At 54.7% G+C, this 18,153-nt stretch overlaps 1 protein-coding gene across 1 annotated transcript in view; it reads right to left on the reverse strand.

Moving 5' to 3' along the window:
* ATP2A3 (ATPase sarcoplasmic/endoplasmic reticulum Ca2+ transporting 3) overlaps positions 1 to 18,153 on the reverse strand; it is a 57,916-nt gene that overhangs the window by 5,427 nt on the left and 34,336 nt on the right. The window contains 14 exon segments of the mRNA XM_049801973.1: positions 4,234 to 4,281; positions 4,284 to 4,306; positions 6,314 to 6,431; positions 7,082 to 7,199; positions 7,637 to 7,770; positions 8,380 to 8,465; positions 8,579 to 8,781; positions 9,546 to 9,766; positions 9,859 to 10,194; positions 10,662 to 10,880; positions 11,990 to 12,115; positions 14,408 to 14,539; positions 14,778 to 14,880; positions 17,471 to 17,559. Of these exon segments, the coding sequence (XP_049657930.1) occupies positions 4,234 to 4,281; positions 4,284 to 4,306; positions 6,314 to 6,431; positions 7,082 to 7,199; positions 7,637 to 7,770; positions 8,380 to 8,465; positions 8,579 to 8,781; positions 9,546 to 9,766; positions 9,859 to 10,194; positions 10,662 to 10,880; positions 11,990 to 12,115; positions 14,408 to 14,539; positions 14,778 to 14,880; positions 17,471 to 17,559 (1,956 nt within the window).

An 18,153-nucleotide genomic window follows, 5' to 3' on the forward strand; every position in this document is an offset into this window, starting at 1 on the left:
TGCGCAGAGCTGGCCCAACTGCAGCCACGGCAGCTCAGGCTGCACGAGGAGGAGGATGCTGGTCCCCGGGCGAGGAAGGGCTTGGCACACTCAGCCTGCAGGAGGTAGGAAAATGGATGAGTTGGAGCCATGCAGGCAGGAACAGCGGGAAGGCCAGCAGGCTGGGATCCCTCGTTATCACTCCTAACGAGAGCATCAGGCAGCACCCAGGGAAAGGCAGCGGCGCAGAGAGGAGGAAACTCACAGCATCCCACCACCCATCCCAAAGGCCCGTCCCCATCACAGCCAGATAGATGGATGCTGCTCCATGGGCTGACACCACATACACACATTTTATATATATATATATATATATATATATGTCCATATATACCTCTGGAACAACTAGCAAGGACCAGTCTACCCATTGCAGTCGCTGTCCCAGCCCAGGGCTGCCCTCCTCCCTCCTCCCACCCTACTGATGGATGGAGTTGGACATGAAAGGTAACAGGCAACACATGACCTGAGGGAAAGCTACCGTGTTTAGCTTGAACTCAGTGTGAGCAGCCTTGAAATCCCTGCCAGAGCTTGATTCGCACCAAGTAGATCCCCAATTTTCAAGCAGTCGACAGCAGTGTCCCCAGCCCCCTAAGACAGCTAACTCTTCAGCCCAGGGCTGGGAGAGACCCTGCTATCAGCTCAGTCTGCCCAGAACAGGGTTTTTTCTTAAGAAAAAACACCCACAAGGCAGCACTTTCTAAGAAGAGCTAGAAAAATCACTTATCGTGAATCTTTCAACCGCATTTCTCTGGCTTTCATCGCTGCACACATCACCAAACACATCTCGCAGAGGACCGCCGTTACTGTGCTCGTGATAAATAGGGGTCCTGCCTGGGGTTACCAGCACAGCTCTGTGCCTGCTGCCAACCCTAGTGACGACAAGCTTCCAGGGAAATTAATAAATAACAGGGGGGAGAGAGGGAAAAAAAACTTTTTCACAACTTCTGCCAAAATTTCTTTCCAGTGCTGGCTGGAGAGCCCAGCCCTCATGTCCTGAGATAAAATTGATTGCTGCGATGCCAGCATCCCTTTGGATGACCTCCGCATTGCGGGCTTCACAGCAAAGCAGGGATGCTGGCGACCGCGCTGTACGAAGTCTCATGGCAATAATCAAAATTCATCTCCTCCGTGTTGCAGGGGTGTCTCCTCAGCAGCTCTGGCAGCTGAACAGCCCCCACCACATGACACACCGGTGGTTATTTGCCAGTCACGTCGCTTCCCCTAAATGCTTCACCCTGCGGTTGTGCAAACGGGGGTGGCCACGCCGTACAGAGACAGGGAAAGGACACGGCTGCAGCACTGACAGCAAGCATTTAACCACGGTGGATGCTCTTCAAAATGTTAGTCTCAGGCCTCTAAGTAACCCCCCCCCAGCACAGAGAGAGGTGTTTCCATGAGAACTGCAGTCAGCCAAGGGTCTGGCACCCACTTAGCTTTAATAGGGTGCAGGTCCCTACACGCCGGTGTCCGGCTCTCTTCTCCGCACGCTGGTGGCAGGAGCAGGGGGGATGCGGGGACCTGTTTGCAGGAATGATGGGGCAATCACAATCCATCTCGATCCTGCCTCACACCAAATTTCCCAGGGGTGTCACAGCCCTTGAACTCTTTCAACCCTGCAATCGATCATCGCGAGCTCATCTCCTACAAAATCTGCTCCCCGCCAGGACCGCCAAGGCTTTTTGGGAGGTTTTTCCTTATTGCTTTTGACTTTCCTCTTAACGGGTTCCCGTAAAAGGTGATGCTGGAGGGATGCAGGCTGCAGCGCCAGCCCAGATCACTCCCTCCACTGAGGGAAACGCTGCAGCCCTTGTAGCTCTGAAAATTGCACATCTCCCCCATTGCAGCAGGGCACCCCGAGCTTCAAGCAAGACCCCAGACCCCAGGAGAAAACTGAAATGGAAGTCCTCCTCCCATCCCTTTACAATACCAGGACTGAAGCACTGAGAGCTTCCCTCTGCTCTTCCATTTCTAAAGCATGACACAGGCACGCACACAAAAAAACAGGAGAGAGGGGGAAATGAAAAGAAAAAGAAAAAGAAAAAGAAAAAGAAAAAGAAAAAGAAAAAGAAAAAGAAAAAGAAAAAGAAAAAGAAAAAGAAAAAGAAAAAGAAAAAGCAAGGCAGCAGAGCTGTAAAATCTCATCTGGAGAGATTCCGGCACTGAAAGGTGCGGCACCACTCTCCTTCAGAGCATCCCATAGCTCAAGCAAACGACTTGGCCCATGGGGACGCATTCCTCCCCTGGCGCCAGCGCCCAGCCAAGGTAGCTCCATGCAGAGATTACCCTACAAGGGCAGGCCAGGGCTGTGGGCGCTCGCTCCCGGCTCTCTGCCGCGCCGGGGAGAGGGATGCCTGCCTTCTCCGCAGGGAAAGCGGGTGGCCGTGGCAGCCCCTGTGTTCCCGGGGGGTGTTTCGAGGGGCTGCCCTCATCCCCAGGTGCGGATGCACGGGGGAGATGAAGGCGAGCAGCTCCTTTTTGCCATGTGCCGGAGGCTTTTTGTGAAGGGACACGGAGATTTTGGTCCCTGCAGATTTTGGGCTGTCTCGGAGGGATGCGGAGCCCTGGCAGGGAGCGTGACGCACTTGTCACCGCACAGCCACCTCTGCCAGCTGCTCTCCGCTGGGAGGATGTTAAAGCATAAAGCCGATACCGACTTTGCAGATAAGCAGCTAAATCTCCCTTGGCGGAGATGCTCACCCAAGGGTGCAATCTCGCCTGCACATCAGCGGCAGGAAGCTACGGGACACCGTGGGGGGACAGGTACCCAGCGGTGCGGCCACCACCTCGCAGCTCCTGCAAAATCACTTGGGGACTGCCGTCCTCACCAGGCGTAAGGACAAACAGCTGCATAAATGCTCATCTGCCACAAAACACGCCAAGACAATTCTCATGCATCGAAACTTCTGCTTTTCAGTGACGCTGCTGCTGTCAGGGCAGTTGCGCAGCTGTGTCACAGAAAGCAACCGCTTCTTGACTTGTCCCTGCTTTTACCACGGCGCAGGTGAGAAATGGTGAAGCCCAAGCACTCCGGCAGGGCCTGCCGCTTCAGGTGTTGAAAACAAGTGAAAACACCACGGTGGCAACACCGATACCTGCGATGGGTTTGCTTTGAGATGGTGAAGATGAGGAGGCCCAGGGCTGGTGCAGGAAGGCAGGAGGGGAGCAGGGTGGCCACGGCAGCGGGCTGACGGCGCACGGAGGGACACAAGCACCAGGGTTGTCTCAGGGAGCTGTCTGGATTTGGTACCTTTTGAGAATCTCTCAGAAAAGAGACTTCTGCAAGGTCTTGGCACAGATGCCTGGAAACCTTCCTCCTGGGTGCCACGGGGCTCAGAAAGAACAATACACTTAAATGCATAGAGCATGGCAAATATTAAAAATACTAGGGCAAGAGGTCCTTGAGGGTGCTCAGCCCCTCTGAGCCTGCCAGCTTGTATCTGTGTGCTGGACCCCTGAGAGGGCCCTGGAGAACAACTCTATGTTCCTGCCCAGAACATCTGCAGGTTGCACCAAACCAACCTAGCTGAGCCGAAAACTTTCGCTTGCTGTCTCACACGCACATCGCCTCCCAAACCTGAGACAGCAGAAACCTCAGAGGGGCCAGAGATGGATGAAAGCAGCGATACATGCAAAGCATGCAAAATGAGAGGCTGGAAGAGACCGGGGTGATGGGGAGAGGAGCGTAAAGCACTGAGACCATGGTGAAAGCTGAAGAGTCTCAGCTTTCTGCCACTTCAAGGACAAGGAAAATCCAGCGTAATGGAAACACAACTTATCTAAATCTGATCAAAGGAGAAACTTTCCCATGCAAAACCTGAATCAGCAGAATTCACAGCTATACATTTGCATCCCTTGAGTGAACACCCTTGGCCATCCCTCAGAAGGTCCCACGCCAGAGACCAGCCCCAAGTATTGCCTTGCAGAGACCAAGCAGGAGCCTGGCCCCTGGCCAAAACTGCCACACAAACGGATGCTTCACAGGTTTTTTAGACCTTATTTTGAAGCAAAACACAGAGGCCAGTGTGGGAAAGGAGATCCTGTCTGGGTACAGGATCCCTGGGCTCCGTTATCGGCTGGTTTTCCAAGCCACGTTCACCCAGACACATTCTAAGCAGGTCCCCACCACACATGAGCGAGATGTGGAGGAAGCATGGGGATACGGCATTCAGGGATGAGACATGTAAGAAAGCCAACCCTTGCTCTGGAGTCCTGCAGGTTTTCAACTGGTGCTCCCCGCTCCACGTGTGTCTTAACGTCCTGAGAATGCCTGGTAAAAAAATCACAATACCACATTTAAAAGTGGCTTTTTGAGGGTTTTTTTTTGTTTGCTTTTCAAAGCCCAGAGGAATCAGGAATACGCAGGACTTCAATTATTTCTTTCAAGTGTGATGACATAAGCGTGATTTTACCCGGTAGCTGTGATTGAATAGCTGCATGGGAAACCCTTGTTGGATGAGACACAGTGCGACCCGCGGGCATCAGCAGCATCGTGACCGTGGGGATGAGGGCAGCTCAGAGGACCCGGCATGCTGGAAGCATGGCATGGAGGGAGGAAACACGCTGAGCTGGTATGATGGGACTCGAAAGGATCATACACCTGCCAGAAACCCTGCTGTGCTCAGAGCTGCGCTGGCAGAGCCAAAGAAAAGCCCTTCCTCCACCAGCACTGTTTATAGAGAAATGCAAAGTGTGGGAGAAAGACAGACTCATCCCCAGATCACAGATGATGAAGTGAGGACCGAGGGCATGCATGGGATGCAACAGTCAGGAATTAACCAGCTCTCCTACACCCCAGCCCAGTACTGTGCCATAAAATTGTTGCTACAAGCTTGTAATCGTATGATAAAAGAGACCTGGGTGATGCAAAGCACCTATCAGTCTGTTGAGAGATGCAACAACTAAATAAAAAATAAGCTAGAAACAATTTCTATCTGGTGTGTAAAAATAGGAGCCCCTGCACCCCCATTTCTCAGCAGAGGCTTCTCTGAGCAATCGCTGCGGTTATGCATCAGATCGCTGCAGAAAGGAAAGCTGACGTGAGCACCCCCAGTGCACCAGAACCAGTTGACGGGGAGGGCAGCCAGTTTGTGATCGTTTCCTGCTTGCAATAATTTCCCATCCCATATTTTCATATTTTTGCATGGTTCTGCTCCATAAGAAACCAAACAGAGCTGCTGTGATGCCCCAGATGGCTCCCTGCCAGGGCAGGATGGACCTGCCTTCAGCCCTGAAAAGCAAGAATGGTTTTGCAGTTTTCCTGGGTCATTTTTCAAGGGTGAAGATAAAAGGAGGGGTTTGCTAGGACCCTGGTTGCCTAAGGGGTGAAAAATGGTTTGAGCAAAGTGATGCTGTGGAAGGACATCCAGTCCCCACACTCAGCTTGTTCATCTGCTCCCCCACTGAGCCTCTACACCTTCCCTGGGCAAGGACGGTGTCTCTCCTGCCCTTCTTCTCCCTGCTGTCACTGTCAGGGCAAGCACACCCTAAAAACGAATAAAATCTGTTTTCCTGGAGAGGGGCCAGCCCCATGGCAGGCACAGCACTGCTCAGCAGCCGTGGCCCCGCAGCCACTGCTGGGAAAACCTGCAGGTTTAACTCAGTGCTGAGATATCACCCACAGCAACATCTTTTGCAAGAAATGAAAGAAAAGATGATATCATCTCTTTGGAGGGCTGCCTAAACACATGCTGTGATTTACAGCACAGAGCCCGGGAACACATGGGAACCGCTGCCCCAGTGTCACAGGAGCTGCTTCTCCTCCACGCATACCACGCGCCGGATCCTGAGAGGTGCTGGCCAAGGGCAACCCCATTAAAACCAGTTTATAAGGTGTTCAGCTCTCATTTGATCTCAATATAGAGGTAACAAACACAAGATAAGGATGGACATAGAGGGGTGGAAGATTGAGGGGAAAAAAGGATGGATTCCTGTTAGAAATCAGTGTTTGATTTGTTTTGCTTTATAAGAGAAGGGATCCAGTTCCCAGAGGTTCAAGAGGAGCTAGATAAACACAGGTGGCAGATTTATCTAGTGCTCCAGCTCCTATGGGAGTGTTTCAAGCAGATGGAAGTACCAACTGCTCTGCCTGGCATGGCACCCAGGAAGGAAGGGGGTAGGAGGAAAAGTCCCTTTTTCACAGCAAAGGTGGATGAACATGCAGATGCAGACACCACACAAGCAGAGGAGGTGAGCGAGGTGTCCACGAAGCCACCATGAACCCCAAGCAAAGCACCATGGAGCAAACATAACTGAGTGTGGTGCAGACCATGCTCACCGTCCAGGTGGTTGCGGGAAAGGTACTTGAGTCCTTCGTCCAGCAGGATAACGGGCAGGGAGATTTTCATCACAACCACCCACTGCGGCCAGCTCAGGGGGGTTACCTGGAAGATGAGCTGCGAGGTGGAAAGGATGGGACATGTCAATAGGGAAGGAGGTGGGATGGGGTTTTTTTTGGTTTTTTTAAAGGTCAGGTTGTTGTATGGCACAGGCTGAGAAAGGGTCATCCCACGTACAAGGAGGGAGGATCCAGACAGCCCAAAGAACAGGATTTCTTCAAGGTGTGTCATGATCCCAAGGTGGCTCTTGGCCAAGATCAGTCAAAAATTATGTCCTTCATCTCTCCTGCAGATGAGGAAAGTGAGGCACAATCTACGACTGTATGTGCTCACAGGTGCTTAGCAGGGGACAAAGGACAACGTAACCTCCTGGGCACAGTGACCCGCTCCATCTTAAGCATGGTTAGGCATCAACAGAGGCATCACCAGCCTTAGACTGCAAAGGGAGGCGATGCCTCCAAAAGAAGCCGAGACATCCATTACCCCTTTGTGTGGCCTACAAGGAGAGCTTCTGACTTAAGTAAAGGCTCATCGGGGCAGGGTGTCTCCTGGTCCCCATACTGGTTCCAGTCATAGGACCTGGTCCTGAGGGCACATGCTGGGGACGACCATCCCAGAAGCTTCCAGACCCAAAGACTGCTCCAGGGATGTCCTCGCCCACAGATGCAGCCCCTGGGCTGCAGGCAGAGGTGGCACAGGGAACTCACAGGCATGGGCTTGACGTAGAGGATGAGGAAGTGCAGAGCCATGGACATGACGATGGCCCCCAGCAGCCAGATGTTGAGCCACGGTGGCATCCGCAGCAGCGACTGGTTCTCAGAGACACTGTGAAAGCGAGGGGACAGCGTTAGCCCCAGTAACCTCCTGCTCCCTGTGCCTGCCTAAGCTGGGGGTGCCCACTCCTCTCCAAGGCTGTTACGCTATAGCCCCTCTCTTCCAGACTGTTCAGCTTCAGGCTTTGCCACGATTTGGATCTGGACACCCATCTCAATGCAACCACCCATGCGTGGATTAGGACCGGTCGTTAACAGGGCCAAACCGCTAATGGATGCAGATCCAGTCCTTCTTTCACAGCTATCGACAGCAGCACACTGGCTTGGAGGAGTTTATTTACAGTGAGCCCGGTGGTCCCCTGCGAGAACACTCCAAATGGCTCTGCCGAGTCTAAGCCAAGCCCTCAGCCCACCAACAGATGCTCAAAGAGACCCTACCCAAAATCAGTCATGCGTAGAGCGTACGGAGCAATCCTGCGGCCACCCTACCTGTTCAGAGCATTGCACATTTCAATTGTCACGAGCACGGACAGAGCCATGGTGGTTGGGTATCGGGACTCGAAGATCTCACAGTCGATTCCTTCGAAGATGGGGTTGTCCTCAGTGCACCTCATGAAGTTCCTCTGTCGGCACAGGAAACCGCTGGTAAATACATTGCAGAGTAGCAGTGTAGGAAAGGCAGTTTGACGGGTTGGGGGGCACATGGTGAACCTTGATTGTTAGGGGTGCTCTTAAACATCCCACAGTTCAGATCAACTGATAAAACTGTCTAAAGTGACCCAGCTTCTGCTGTGGTGGGGCTTTCGTGTTATGGCTGGATAGCGGCTTAGAGATTTTCACGCGCAGTTAATCATTTGTTTGAGCACACAGGCATCTCCATCAAAAATACATCTTCCATTGCACGTGACATTGGGATGCGATGGCACCCGCTCTCCCACCACCTTGTTCAGACCTACAGTAATGTAACAATTGATCCCCTTCAAGGTACAGGAGCTACTTTCAGCTTCTTTGAATCAAGTTTTCCCCATCATGCTGGTCACTGGCAGAAGCAAGGCTGGAAACATGAGCCTGAGGGAGAGAATTTGCTTTTATTTTAAATTATTGTCTTCTCCACCAGGAATTTGGGAACACTACAACAACCACAGAAGAAAGGCAGAGGAAAGACCCCAACACCTGAATCCATGCCCTCAACCACCTGCTCAACTCATCGGCCCGTTCCCCTCCCAACTCACCAGCTGATGGAAGGAGACCTGCGGTCCCTCGGCGTCGTACAAGAACCACCAGGTCGCTGCACCCACCGTGGCCAGGCCAACGTACACTGCAGCCGAGAGAGACACACCTTTACCCCTAGCACCCAGCAAGGGGCACCCTACCCCATGGCACCCCATGCCCGTCCTCATCCTCTGCCCACCGGCGCCCGCGGGGGCTCACCTCCGATGGCCAGGTAGCGGAAGAAGAGCCAGCCGCTGATGAGGGGCTCCTTGGGGTTGCGGGGCAGCTTGTCCATGATGTCCAGGTCGGGAGGGTTGAAGCCCAGTGCAGTGGCCGGCAGCCCGTCCGTCACCAGGTTCACCCACAGCAGCTGCACAGGAATGAGGGCCTCAGGCAAGCCCAGGATGGCTGTCAGGAAGATGCTGCAGGGAAAAAAACAGAGATGCCAAATTAGATGAGGTCTGGGGCAGCCAGAGAAAGTGTCTGTGTCGTGCAAGGGGAGCGAGCAGGAACCCTGGATCCAAACACCACAAACTGAATATTTATCCAAAGTCCTGCAGATAAACCTGCAGTCCCTGAGTCAGGAATCTGAAGTCCAGGACCGAATTTTGCAACTAAAATTTGTTCCTGGTGCTATTAAAATTTGCTTTGCAGTTGAAACCCAACCATTGACGTCCCCATGGCCATGCGAGTTCCCGTTCCCAGCACAAACACCCCTGCTGAAACGAGAGGGCAAAGGATGCTCAAGTGATCTTGAGGCTGTGCCCACATTGCTGAGGATAGTGCTGATTTACTGGGAGGGATGGTCAGGGACAGGGACAGGGACAGGGACAGGGAGAGCTGCCCAGGACCTGATGCAAAGTGCGTCAGTGTGACCTGGTGACAACAGCCTGTGCACAACTATCTGCACCCATCTTAGACGCTGGGATGGGCTTAAATAGGCAATGCATTAACAAAACAGCTCCTGCGGGGCGGCATGATTAAAAAAACTACAAAAGAAAAATCCCCCTGCCCCTGGGGAATGAGACAAGGCATAGCTGCTCCCTTTGGTACCTGGGGTTACAAGTTGGGGCACCACATGCTGCCAGGGACAGGGGACACGGACAAGAACTGCAGGTCACCTGCCCCAGGGGATGTCCTCACCACTGCTCCCCTCAACATGGTGCCCAGTGTGGGGAGCTCTCACCAAACAACCTCCCCGACGTTGGAGGAGATGAGATAGCGGATGAACTGCTTCATGTTATTGTAAATGGCCCTGCCCTCTTCGACGGCCGACACGATGGTGGAGAAGTTGTCATCGGAGAGCACCATCTCGGCAGCCGACTTGGCGACGGCCGTGCCCGACCCCATGGCGATGCCAATCTCTGCTTTCTTCAGGGCCGGGGCGTCGTTGACGCCGTCGCCTGTCTGCACGAAGCCGTGATTAATGGGGTGCAAGGGATTGGGCTGGGTGGAGAGGAGGGGACCGGGGGGTGGTGGGGCGTCCCCAGGGAACTCACCATGGCGGTGATCTCGTGGAAGGACTGGAGGTATTCGACGATGCGGGACTTGTGCGTCGGCTCCACGCGGGCGAAGCATCGTGCATCGCGGCACGCCTGCCGCTGCGCCTCGGGGGGCAGCTCGTCGAACTCCCGGCCCGTGTAGGCTTTGCCGGCCACGTCCTCACTCTCTGAGAAGATGCCGATCCTGCGGCAGATGGCCACCGCCGTGCCCTTGTTGTCACCGGTGATCATGATGACGCGGATGCCGGCCTTGCGGCACATCTCAATGGAAGAGGTGACCTCCTTGCGGGGAGGGTCCAGCATCCCCACGCAGCCCACGAAGGTCAGGTTGTTCTGGGGAGGGACAGCCCCGGACCCACATTAACCCTCAGGGATGCACCCACTTCCCTCCCTGCTGGGAAACGACCCCGGGCACGGGGATTTCCCCTGGGAGAAAACTTCCAGGAAATTTTCTACCAACAGCCCCACGGATGCACTCTATAGCCCCAATGCAATGGGATGCTCCCGTCCCCTCTGCTGCTCCTCACATCTTTTTGCTTCGCTCCCCTCCTTCCCGTCCCTCTTGGTGGTTCCCAGGCTTCTCTCAGTGGTCAGCCCACAGGGATGGATGCCCAGTGGGACGGGGCTGCTGGCTGGACCAGCCCCACTGCATACAGCTCTGTACCGGGGTTTGCAGAGGACGAGCTGAGCTGTTGCACTGCCAACTGCCCACGGAGAAACCAGAGAGAAAATACTGCTGGGGCAGCTGGAAGCGGGTGGGAAAACTTTGGGAATAAGGAAAAAAGCTCCCGGTGCCGTACCTCATAGTGGACGAAGGCGGCGGAGTCGTGCAGCTGCATGGTCTCCCTGCGGACGGGCGCATCGTGGGTGGCCAGGGCCAGGCAGCGCAGCGTGTCGATGCCCATGCCCCAGTCCCGGATCCTGCTCAGGATCTTCTCCCGCACCGGGGTCGTCAGCGGGACTCTGGCAGTGCCCACACGGACGTGGCTGCAGCGCTCGATCACGCTTTCCGGGGCACCCTGGGGAAGAGCGGAGGGCTTAGGGGCTGGAATGAACCTGGAGGATGAGCGTCTCTTGCCAGCACCGAAGGAAGTGCCAGAGGGAGGGAAGGCACCAAGATGGGGCAAAGGAAAAGGAAATCTCCCCAAAACTCCAGCAGGCACATGCCGGCGCGGTGGCTCAGCGCGCTAGATGGCAGCCTCCGACCGAGCGCACGGGGACCGCGGCCGGGAAGGACGAACCCGCATCAGGTCACCGGAGAGCAGCAGGATCTGCTCTGCGGGGGATCCGCCTGACTCCTGCCAAACCCACACGTCTGCCTGAGATACTCCCGCACCACAGATGCCCTCTCAAACCTGGAGGGGATTAGGGCTGTCAATCTCTGCTGAGGAAACGCACTGCCTGCGGGATGCTCCGCGGCTGCTTACGATGCTTTTGTGATTTCAGGAAAACATGTCCTTGAGCATCACAGCATCTCACCCCATCCGTTCTGACTGTACGAAGGACCCCTGACATTGCTTTTTAATATAAAACTTGCAATCCTTCTGCTGCTCCTCTTAAAAAAGCTTACCCAGGACCATGAGGGCCACAGATGCAGTGGCTCCGGAGGGTCCCAACCTGACCTGGAGGACAGAGTCCACCCACCGAGAAGATCTCCGAGCGGGAACAACTATATACAAGTCTTCTCAGCGTCAGCAGGGGGAAATTCCTGCCACATCTCTTCTCTTGGGAAAAAAATGCCCTTTAAAACACTATTTTATTTCTGGTTATAGCAGAAAGCTGGACATCGCCCTTTGGGCATTACTGATGTCTGGAGGGTCCAAGCCTTTACTAAAGGCAAGCGCCCAAGTTTTGCACAGGGGCAGCTCTTCCCTGGCCCCAGCACCTGCACACTCAGCACCTTTTCCTCCCTCCAAATCATTTAACGTCCTTTTTTTCCTACCAATACTGCAAAACCTCACCTCCTCCCTGACCACACCAGCCTACCTGCTGACTCCTGGACCCCCAGACAGCTAAGGGAGGAGACAAACTGCAAAGCATCACTGCCCGCTGCAGTAAGGGCCAAATCCTGCTGGGGTGTGCACGGGGAAGGAGGACTCTGCAGGGCGCCGAGGACCTTCTCTCCTACCTTGACAAACATCTTGCTGCCAGCGGAGTTGTGGCCGGGGCCGGTGGGCGTGCAGTACACTGACATGGACTTGCGGTCGCGGGAGAACTCCAGCGTGCACTCCTTCCTCATCAGCTGCTTGATCACCTGTGGGGACAGCGTGGGGCTGAGCCGGGACATGACAGGGACACAGCAGCCGGTGCTCTCCGCCTTGGCTAACAACCCTGCCGAGCTGGCATAGGGCTGGTGATGGGAGGAGAAAGGCAACCACAGGAGCCAGGAGGGATGGGACGGCGCAAAAAGCAGAAGGAGCTTTCCCTATGCAATTTTGGGGGGAGAATTTTAAGCCCTCTGACTACACCATTGCTTCCCAGCCCACAGCACATGCCAGTGTGTGCCAGACCTTTATTTGATTGACCCCACACGGGATGCCAAACAGCTGCTGTAGCCTAAGATAAAGCCCCATTTGCCAGAGAGGCGGGAGAGACTCCCCCCCCATTGGGCTCCAGCTACGCTGCAGGAAGAGGAATTGCATCCCGCTCCTTACAGTTGAGGGGCTTGCCCTGATCCTGCACCCAAATGGGTCAGTGGGAGTGGGAGCACCAACATCCCCTGAGGCCAGCTTGGTTCCCATCAAATTAAGCACCTCCACAGCTGAGACCCTAATTAGGCTCATTTCAGGACATGCTAATTACCCTGAGGACTGCCAGCTAAGCAGTAACAATCATTCACTCAGATGGTACCTGCAGGTTTGCAAGGTGAGGACAGAGCAGGGGCTGGACCCACGGGCACAGGCTGTGCCCACAGACAGGCTCCTCTGCCCCAACACCCCCACCACAAATCAGGCACTACTATTGCTACTAATTACTAATTTAAGGAACCAAACGCCCAGCAAGATAGCAGCCAGTCCTCCTCAGACTGATCCCCCTCTCATGCATCCATATCAGCATCGCGGCGGCTGAGCCTGACTCCTGGGAGGGCACGCTGTGTCCGAAAAAACCATTTAATGAGCATCTGGGGCTGATCTAAAGTATTTTCCAGAGAGGGCAGTGGGGATGTTGATGCCAACCTTGCTCTGCATGGCTCAACTGCTTTATACCGTTGTTGGTTTTTGTTGCCAGGAGGGTGTTGCTTGTGATGGGTTCACAAGCAGCTCTTGCACAGGACTTTTATAGCAACTTAAATCTAAATAAATCAGTGAAGGTGGCAAAGGAAAAGAAAACTTCTTTTGGGGTAAAACCTTGCAAGTTCAAAGTTAAAAGGATGCTCCCTCCAACTGCAGGGAAGCTGTGAGCGGGAGCTGAGGAGGCGGAGAGTTGTGCAAAGGGGATTTGCCCATGCAAAATGCAGGCACTGTCCGTGGATATACCAGGGAAACAGCAAGCGGCTCTCAAAGGCCAAACCCAGCACGAGTGCAGCGACTACACACAAGCGGGAAGTTTTGTGCCCACAATAGCGGTGCTGTCCCCGCTGGGTGTTGTGCGCTCAGCGCATGAGAGCAGCTAGTCGCTGTGGAAACCCCCAAATCCCACCAGAGATTTCAAAGCACAGAGCAACGGGGAGCAAAATCAAGAAGCAGTGAAGAAACACTGCCAGGAAAATCCAAGGAAGGGTTTTTTGTCCCTGCCCAAACACAAGAGTAAGAAGAACAGCACCAGTGACCGAACCCAGCCTGGCATCTGAGTGGAAGGGCAGTGACGGGCACGTGTAACAAAGCAGCTGCCGGACTGATGTACGGCTGGGAAATTCCATCTCCCTTATCAGAAAGGAGACAGGGGATTTATTATGACCTGCTCGGACCTATCTGAGGAAGAAATGCCAGAACAGAGAGCCCTTCCTTCCTTCAAGCAAAGACATTATATGATCTAACAGCACACTACCAAAGCCAAGTAAATCCAGACATGAAAGTGTATTTTCACCAAGAGGTCAGGGAGACACTGGACAGCTGGAGCAGGGGAATGGCCAGCATGGGATATCTTCACATCAGAAATAGATGTTTCCAAAGAGCAAGCCTCTTTCAGGCAGGCATGGCTCTGGGGAACGGGGTTTGGTTCACACTATGGGGGACGGCTGCTTTGCTGTGGACTACAAAACTCCAAACCTCCTCATCTGCAGCCAGAGCTCTGGCCATCACCAAGGGGGTTTCTCCAGACTGAGCAGGGACTGGGCTGAGTTTGAGCCTCAGGGATCACCCACTCCGAAGCTCTGTGCGGACCCAGGTTAGTCCCCACGGCCCCGGCATCGGCCCCCCCAGGGCCATTGCACCATCTGCTCTGAAAACAGCTCAGCCCCTTGCAAGCCAGGAAATTGCGTCCTTGTGGCAGATCAGTCCCTTAGATCAGTGCAAGAGGTTATTGCTCCAATAACAGTCGTCCCAAAGCCCTCCTCTCCCTCCTGTCCCCTGGCACCGGAGTTCACAGAGGCCTCCTCCCCACTCACCGAATTGCAGGCGTTGGCTCGCTCCACCTTGGAGAGTTTGCTGGTGTCGGTGTTGAAGACGTTCATCTTCTCCACCAGGCACGTCAGGGCTGTTTCAGTGGCTTCCCCCACCTTCTCGTAGACTTTTTTGGACTAGAGGGCAGAAAAAAAAAAAAGGAGCTTAAGAGCACGTCCTCTACCTGCTGCTCCGACCAAGGATGCTGTTGCCCACTGCAACACCTTGGGGCTCCCAGAGCATCGCCTTGGGATGAGTTGAAGTCAGGAAAGGCGATCCCAAAACCTCCACTGGCTTTGCCCCGAAGTGGCCCAAAGTGAAGGGAAGAGCATCGCCGGTCCCCTGCACCCCCCCAGCCCCAGTGCCCCCCCCCACCTCGTTGTAGTCCAGCGAGGAGTCGTTGCAGAGGGCGCAGATGGTGGCCAGCTCCACCAGCCCGTCGTACTGCCCGCACCGCACCGGCTGCTCGTCCTTCAGGCTGCGGGAAGAAAACAACCCCCCAAAGCCTTACACCAGCTTACACATTCAAATAATACTTAATTTCTCCTATATATCCCTTGTAAAACTTTCCAAAAAGAGGGAGAAAGAGCCCAGTTAAAGCTCCAGGCTTGGCGATAAACACTTGGGTTTGCATTTTGTGCTTTACCAAATGGGGCGGGACTAGTTGCAAATAAAATATCACAGGAGGCACATAAACTCTGGGAGCGCCCCAGAATAAAGGGGGCTGCAGTGGAGCTCAAAAGAGCATTGGACCTGAAAGCAGGGGCTGTCAAAAGGCTGATGATGAGGACGATGGATGAGAAAAGGGGGAAAAAGAAATTCAAGTTAATATTCACTCCCCCAGGGGTTTCCAGTTGCTGGGGATCCAAAGGAGCTGTGGGACTGGCTGCTTTGCGGTCCGGTGAGCCGGAGGGCACCCAAGGGAGCATTTAAAAGCAGCAGACAAATTTAACAACTGCATTGCTGTGGCTGTTTCCAAGCAAGCGGCGAACTGTGGCCTTTGCTTCCTAAATAGCAGCTCTTCGCTATGTAAAGGAGCACCAATGTCACTGGAAAGGAGCAGCCGGACGCTGCTTCTCACCCGCTGCCCAGTGGCAGAAACAGTAGCGGTGGTTTTCAGGGGAAATAAAAAATTATCCCAGTTCCAGGAGAGGTAACTGCAGGTTAGAGCCGTATAAACCCAGCCGGTCAGCTGCTTGCTGGAAAAATAATTTGTCAGGCAGTTATTAGGATCAGTTTATTCCACTGCTGGTTCCCAATGGAAAGAACATTTTGGAGCCCTTGTTACAGCTCAGGAGCGGAAAACAGGGAGCGGCCAAGAAAATCTGAAAAATCTGTTTGCTGAGGGACAAGAAGCCGTGCTGGGCTGAGACCGGGCAGGGGAGAGACGCTGCCTCCTGCCCAGAGGATGCTGCCCGGCCCAGGATTCACGGACACGGGAAGGCAGCGGGTGGAGGAGGGAGCCTGCAGACACTCTGGGCTGGGTTTTGATGTTTGGGAAGGTGGAAATACCAGGGATGGGTTTTGGAGCATGTCATCCCCTGGGTATTGCTGGGAAGGCGTGGGGGGATACGTCCCCATCGTCACCATCCCTGCACGAAGCCGGGCGAGACCCGCGTGCCAGGAAAGGCATCAGCAAAGGTGCTGCTGGATGGGTGCTGTGTGGGGACGTGAACAAACCTGAGGCCAAGCACGCAATATCCCCCACACCAAGACCAGGCTAAAGGAAAGCCACCAAGTCCTCCAAGCATTTCAGTCCCACCAGCCCCGGGGGAATGGGTGGGTTTCTCCCCGTCACGCCTAAGTGAGCCCTCACATCCCCCTTGATGTGCAAGATGAGCACAGGGCTGAAGCAAAACTCAAAAGTAACATGAATTGGCAGAGGCCAGCGCAGAGCCTCCCTGCTGCAGGCAGTCCCCAGAGGGGAGGGAACACTGCAGCTTCAGAGGTCAGCAGACAAGAATTCAGCCCCTCAGCCCTCCTCATTTAATTGAAATGCACTGATTGATACCAGCTTATGACCTGGCTCCCTTTTTAATGGAGAGTCCTAGCCAAGAATCAAATTGGCTCAATAAATATTCATGAAATTAAGTCTGGGGCTGGGATGAATTATAGTCACTCCACAGATGAGCAGAAGGGACCGCAGAGAAGAACGTGCCCGGGATCACACAGCAAAGCAAAGGGGAGCAGGGACTGCTCCAGCCACCAGCTGAGCTTCTCATCTTCCTCCTTCCCAGACTTTCCCCACGCCGGGGAGGATCACCTCCTTTCGAAGGAGGGGGAATAAACAAACACAACAGCAGAAAACCCCACACGTGCAGTAACGCAGCAGGGAAAAGCCCCTGGCTTCCACTCCCCACCCCCGGCTGCAGCTCAGCAAAGCCCATGTTTTTCCCCAAAACACATCCTGATGCCAGCGGGATCGCACTCCGGGCACAGCAGCCATCTCGGCCGTCCCTGCAAGGACGCGGGGCTGGGGAGCACTCTCCGGCCGGGGTTTGCAAGTCCCTCTGCCCACTGCCGGCAGCGCGGCTGCGGGACGAGCTGCTGGACCCGGGTCCTGCTCGGGGCAAGGGTGACAGTCGCCAGCCAACACTGAAAATGCGCAGGCTTTAGAAATTTGGAGAAAGAGCGTGTACTGCGGAAAGCCTCCTTCATCGCTATTCCCACACCTGCCATTTCCATCCGCTTTGACCTGTCCAGTTCAAAAGCAGGCTCGTTTTACCGGGATTGCTAATGAAGGGAGAGCTGATCCCGAGGAAGCCCCTTTGCTGAGCAGTGGAAGGGCGGCAGGCGGAGTTGGGGACGAGGGCCGAGCAGGACGAGGGAGGGTGAAACAATTGTCCCAGGTCCCACCAAAAGCAACGGGCAGTCACCCGACGCTTGCGAGCCGAACATGGCCGAAAACCAGCGCCCAGCGGGCATCTCCATAGGCAGGGTTCAGCGTGGCTGCAAACCGCTGCGGAACCCCGACCCTTTCGCCCCAGCTGTGGCCACGAGCTCGACCCTCTGCTGCCAGCCCAGGGCCACCCTGCGTCACCCGCGGAGCGGAGGGGACCCGCACTCACATCTGTCCCTCGGGGGCGTAGGTGGAGCCGGTGATGCTGAACTCGTGCAGGCTGCACTGGGCACCCTCCACCTTCTCCATAATGAACATCTGCGAGGGGGAAAGATGGAGACAGAGCATTAGGCGGAGATTTTTTGGTACCACCCACGTGCCCAGCCTGGAGATCTGCGAGCCGGTACCGTCCCAGGGATGGCCCTGCCGGCACTGGGCTCAGCCCCCTCCCTGGTCACCCACCGTTCCCAAATCCTTCCAGCTCTCCTCTGCCTTTTTCATGTTTGCCTCCTCCAGCTCTTTTTTTCCATGGGAGAGAAGGAATGCTGAGCCAGGTCCTAACAAGGTGCCTGTGTTTTTCTTGGAGCAGAGAAGGAGCCGGGTCCGGGTTTCCACTCCTGCCCCGGCCGCCCTGGAAAGCCTCTGTGGGGCAGGATCTGACCTGCTGCCCCTGCCACCCTTTCCCAGCCAGCTCTCGGCCACCAGCTCGCCTTGTGCGTTACTGGGATCACAGCTCGGCTTCAGGCAGCTCGGTAATAAAGCCCAGGGGAGCTGTAAAAGTCCCACACGCTCTATCTTTAGCAATGATTGCTTTTCAAACTCCTTCCAGTCTCCCTCTTGCTGCTATATTGAGAGCAACAAACCCCCCAAAACCTGAAATACAATAAAAATCCCCCTCTCCTCAAGCTCTCC

This window comes from Accipiter gentilis, chromosome 6 (genome assembly GCF_929443795.1).
Source record: "Accipiter gentilis chromosome 6, bAccGen1.1, whole genome shotgun sequence".
NCBI classification, from domain to species: Eukaryota; Metazoa; Chordata; class Aves; order Accipitriformes; family Accipitridae; genus Astur; species Astur gentilis.